A 5,541-nucleotide genomic window follows, 5' to 3' on the forward strand; every position below is an offset into this window, starting at 1 on the left:
AAAACAAAAACTACGATTAAGATCCGCTCAACAAAGAAAAAAACAACAACACAAACTTGTTGATTCGTCTTCTTCCTCTCTGCATTTTTTAATCAGAATTACGAGCCCCAAGATTTAACTTGTGACTCTGGACTAGACTCCCAGAATTAAATATCAGACCAGTACTTTTATTTTTGATGTCTTAAAGGAGACCTATTCTGTAATCGCTATAAATCAGCTCAGTTTTTACAGTGCTGGTCAAACCTTTTGTATGTGAAGGGCAGCCAATCAGGATAAAGCTGGCTTAAAGAACTGGGGGAAACAGCTCGTTGGCAGATAGTCGGCGATATTAGAGCCTCGGCCCAAAGCCAGTACGAAGCACAAAGCTAGTCCCAGATTAAAAACAAGGAGCTGGAAGTGAGCAGGATATTGTTCTTTAACTTTGTGTAGCACTTCTTCTGCAGTCTGAGGGTTGAGAGTGCCAGTCTATATCACGTATATCGACATAATAAAGATTGAAATCGTATCCTCCCACGGCCCAGTGCCTCTTAAGTTTTTCATTTTGAAAATTCATTACGCAACACCATCTCCAGTTTGTTCTGTACCCCTTTTCCATGTTTGCAGTGAACTTTCACAACCGTTGCAGAGAGCATATACACATCCGGAGGAAGGGGGGGGGGGGGGGAGGGCATCTCAGCAGCACTTGGGTAAAACTAGCTGGTCAGCGCTTTGACCGTGTGTGACATCATCATACATCTACAAGAAGTCAGTCTGAAACTTTTTCAAAAAATGTTTTTTTTTTTTTGTTTTTTTATTGGGAGAACTACAAAAAAATGTACAGTACAAAGTTAACAGTCTCACACTCAATTTGTAGTGAACTGACCCCCCCAAAGAAAAGAACACAACTCTCGGTTGTCTTTTTGTCCGTCTTTTTTTTCTCCATTTTTTTTTTCTGTGTGTTACATTCAAAAAGCTTTACTTCTGATAAAGTAGTCAAAAGTACATAGTGCGCATCCCCCTGTACCTACTATGTACAATCCAAATGTGTCCATCCAACTTCCCTCTCCAGCAAACTCAACACTAGATTTCAATATTTAAAAAAAACCAAACAAAAACGAGGAATGGGGACTTTGAGAAAGTTTACAGTTGTGTTTTATCTCCTTTCTTTTTTTCCTGTCAGAGTGTCTGGAGTGGTAACAACCTCTAGAAGAAACAAAAATCCAACACTACATTCAGTTCCATCTGGATTTATAAAAAGATGCAATGTAGGAAAAATACTTTATTTGGTTAATTTTAAGGCATGTCAAGATTATGAACCCCATAGGCACTACACAATAATACTGGGGCACAAGGGATTGCTACATTCTTTAGCACGTGGCTGGAATCACAGTGTGACCTCGTGCAAACAGAAAATGAAAAAGGAAAAAAAAAAAAAATACTTTTTGGTTAATTTATTGACTCGGATTCTTTGTCACTGAAGTCTGATCTAGATCAACGAAAAGAGGAACGAAGGTTTGGACGGTCTATGACAAACCATTGTTTATACATTCTACAGACACATCTAAATAAGGATCCTCAAAAAAGAAATAAAAAAAGAAAAGCCTTCTACAGCTCTGACACACAACCTCAGGAGCAAACAGCAATCACGCAAACTTTTTTTAATAAACGTAAACAAGGAAACAAAATTAATGAAATAAATATCACATACGTTCTCTTAAATTAAGATTTTTTTTTTTACTCATTTACAATAAAAATAACCAAGTGAAGTTACAAAAAAGGAGAAAAAAAACAATATATATATTACTGTGAAAAGAACATACACTCCACTTTATGCAGATTAATAATGGCGATCATAATTTAAACATAAAAGAATATAGATCTATTGCTTCATCATACTTGATAAATACAGTATGGACACAAATTACCAATGTAGCCTATACTTTTTTCACAAGATAATAAATAAGTTAAATAGTCCATAGCCAGTTATGCACCGCTATGTAAATCACTCAAAAAAAGAAGAGAAAAAAAGAAACAGCTAAAAAAATATATATTCAACCATCAGCAGTGATTTCCCCAAACAAGCCCAACTCAAGAGTGCTTTTTAACCAAGCAACAAACTACACTAACCAAACGAACCACTGGGTGGCGCTGGGTGAGAGACAGATCTGGAATGGAAGTTGAAGCTTTCAGAGAGGAAAGAAGAAGAGGATGAAAAAAATAATAATGTTACTTTAAGTCAAGGCATTTTCTTGGCAGGATGGGAGGAAATCTGAAACCGCTTACAGTCTCTTCTTCTTGTCAAGTCATGTTACACACACACACACACACACACACATGCACGCGCACACACACACCTAATCCCAGGAAAAGTGTGGCTTGCCTGATAGAGCAACAATAAGGGAGAAGGGGGCTGCCATGAGCCCTTGGGCAAGGCACTGATGGAATGCCTTCTGTTTGCTATCTAAGTTTTATTACAGCTATATTACATATAAAGAAAAAAAAAATACTAGACTAATGCCAGGTCAAGGACACTTTAAACTGAAGCTTTATTGATCTCTGCGGGTGAGACTCTCCTCTTGCCCCCCTCCAGCGAGGTCGGAGCAGGGTCAGCACCTTTAGAGCTGGTAGAGATTTTAAAAGTCTTGCGCGAAGGCACTTCAGCAGGGATGGATGCTGCTGAAATGAGGGCAGTGGGGTGGGATCCTGGGATCCTCTGCTTTGAAGGACAGTCTCTCACTCACTGACAACCCACCTCCCCTGACTCGTCCATCATAATCCATATGAAAAAAAATAAAGAAAAAAAGAAAAGTGTGATTAGTCATCTGAAATCGACAGCCTGCTGAAGATTGGCAAACGTCTTCCAGCGTCCAGACTCGGGGACTCGGAGCCGCTGAGGCTCCCGGAAGAGCTGAGGGACCCGCTCGCATAGCTCTCCCGGTCAGAGAGCGAGTCTGGCGGGCTGGGAGGAGGATCGAACACCGGCGACTCGTTGAGGCGGCGCAGCGCCTGCAAGTGGCTCATGTTGTAAGTCGGAGGGGAAGGCGGGCACACGCTGCTCTGCACGTTCCCGTAGTAGGCACCGGCGGAGTGGTTGTTGGCGTAGCTGCTGCTGGTGTGCACAGTCAGCGGGGCCAGTAAGGCTTTTAGGTCCTGTCCGGGGAAAGAGAAGGCACTGTTGATGCACGGCACGGAGTTCGGAGACAGAACGTCGTCGTTGTAGTAGCTGTGGGCGGAGGTGCAGGAGGAGGCTGAGGTGGGAGGCGGAGGGGTCCGGGACGTCGGGCTGTCGAGCAAGGGAGACTCCAGTCCGTGGTGGGTGGAGAAGCCGGAGAAGCTGAGACTGTGGTGAAGCTTTGGTCTGTCCCTCTGGGTGTAGCCGAGCTGCTGCTGCGGCGGCAGGACCTCTCTCTGGCCGTAGCCGCAGAGCTCGCGAGCCGATCTGGGCTCCACCGTCTGCACGTTAGCGTTGGCGGGCGGAGCGGGCCGGCGCTCGTCGGCGTTGTGGATAAAGTGACAGCGGGGACCGTACGGGCAGAAGCCGATGGTGTGGAAGGTGCGGCACGGCTCAGTTTTGTATTTAGGGTGGCGGGACAAGCTCCTCAGCTCGTGGTAGCCGTGAGCGAACTGACATTTTTCGCCGTACTTGCAGGAGCCGTTCTCCTCGAAGGGCCGACACAGCTCGGTCTTGTAGCGGGTGGAGTTGATCTGTGAGCCGGGCTTCTGCTGCAGCACGCCGCGCTCTCCGTTCTCGCTGTAAGCGCGGTCGCGAAACTTGTTCTCCTTGTTAATGAGGGCCGTGGCGCTGCTGTTGCTGCTCGGCGTGTTCTCCTTGGGGCTGCCGTAGGTGCCCATGGAGAACTTGTTGCCGTTGTTCATCGCCTCCACGTTGCTGGTCGAGTTTCTGCGGTAAAATCCCGGCGTGAAGGCGCCGCCGGAGCCGGGAGCGCCAACCGGAGCTCCCACCGCCTTCTTGTCCAGCATGCTGTTGATGTGGAGGGCGTTCATGTTCATGCTTTTATCTTGCTGCTGGGAAGAAATGACACCAAGTTAGCGTCTCGGACAGTTAACTGCGTTACTGTTTTGAGCACATGGCGTAAAGACTGCGCCTGCAGTATTTACAACTTGTTGCAGTCGAACACATGCAAACTGTGCACAAGTTAGTACGCCACTTCAGGCACAAAACTCATTCAGAACAAGAAAAGACTCTTAAAGCGTCAAACTTTACCTTATAAAGCATGTCCATGTCGTAGAAAGCTGACAAGACGGTCGCTGACATCTCTTTTCCCCAAACTTGCTGCCGCACTGCCTCTTTCATGGAGGACCGAGCAGGATCCTTGAATGCGACGAGCGGTAGTTTGTGCCACGACTGGTTTTTGGTTGTGGAAAAAAAAACTTTTGAAAAGTTGCTTAAAAAGCTTATGTGCAGGTTTAAGTCCGTGAAAGAAACAGGAGGGAGGGAAAGAGGGGGGTTAGGTTTGTGTTGTTGAGTTGTAGGTGGTTTTATTTCCTCCCCTTAAGAAGCGCTGAGCCAGAGTGCTTTGCTGGGAGCTCTAAGCCTTCGTATAAATGTTGCGTGGCCGGGGAGGGGCGAGCTCAAGTCGGCGCAAACTTTTTTCGAGGAGCCGCCTCCTCCCCGAGGAAAAAAAAAAAAACTTCCATTCACCGGTTGGCCGTCTATTCTTTAACACCACGCCTTGAAAATGAAATACAACTCCAGCCCAACCCCCCCCCACAACCACCACCCTCTCACGCCCCCGAAACTTTTTTTATTTTTTTATTTAAATTTTTTTTAAATCACACAATTTTGTGGAAGCTGGTTTTGCTTTTTGGGCTCGTTGAGAAAGAATGCGGTACTCTACTATGAATGCGTGCCAGCCTGCAGCGCATTAGCGAAGCTCGCTGTCGTAAATAGAGGGAGGTTTTAAGGTTCCTCAAGTCCTGGGATTTGAACCGACAGTCTTCTTTTCTTGTGCACTAAGAAGCTGACACATGTATTTGTAATGGAAGGAAATTCAGCCTCTCCCTGCGTCTCTGCCTGTGGATGGGGTGAGACCACAAGTATGAGCGCAGAAAAGACCAGTCAGAGTGCAGCACAATTTTTAGACTCCACTGGTTGCATAATCCACAGTATCCACTCTACACACACACAGGTTCTATATGCCAGCATGACCCACTTTAATCTTGTCACGACTAAACTTTTTTAAAAGTGTTGGCTTTCACCTTTGAAGCCGTCACTCCTAAAGCACAACGTGCAGAGTCATTACTGCAGTAAATAGATTTGTTTTGGTTCAGTCTTTTTAAAGCACTCCTAAGTTCCTCTAAAACTTGTTTTTCACCATCCTCCAACCTCAAGAAGGCCCAGACTGTGCAGGAATGTGGTTTTTGTGTGGAGCAACAGAGCAACACTGCCCCCTAGAGAGCAGCAGGGGGATCGGCGAAGGGGGAGGAGGACTGAGGCGCCACCTGCTGACCAGAGCTGGATAAGATTTTAGAGGTCCACCCAGGACAGTTAAACTGGAGCACTATCATACTTTTAACTGATTATTTTTTTAAATAAAAGCA

At 45.7% G+C, this 5,541-nt stretch overlaps 1 protein-coding gene across 2 annotated transcripts; it reads right to left on the bottom strand.

Annotated features, from left to right (window-relative positions):
• Positions 1–1,243: 1,243 nt before the first annotated feature.
• Positions 1,244–4,546, bottom strand: zfp36l2 (ZFP36 like 2 zinc finger CCCH-type). Of its 2 annotated transcripts, none has more exons than XM_084947772.1 (2): positions 4,205–4,546; positions 1,244–4,005 (listed from the first exon to the last, which is right to left on the bottom strand). In XM_084947772.1, exons 1-2 carry the CDS (start codon positions 4,292–4,294, stop codon positions 2,794–2,796), a joined length of 1,302 nt encoding a protein of 433 aa, XP_084803898.1. In that variant the 5' UTR covers positions 4,295–4,546; the 3' UTR covers positions 1,244–2,793. The 2 variants fall into 2 exon arrangements, with proteins under 2 accessions (XP_084803898.1, XP_084803899.1); XM_084947773.1 differs by having other exon boundaries at positions 1,244–4,002; positions 4,205–4,545.
• Between the last annotated feature and the right edge of the window lie 995 nt (positions 4,547–5,541).

The sequence above is a fragment of the Perissodus microlepis genome, chromosome 13, assembly GCF_051167445.1.
Source record: "Perissodus microlepis isolate ML-2025 ecotype Zambia chromosome 13, ASM5116744v1, whole genome shotgun sequence".
Classification (NCBI taxonomy): Eukaryota; Metazoa; Chordata; class Actinopteri; order Cichliformes; family Cichlidae; genus Perissodus; species Perissodus microlepis.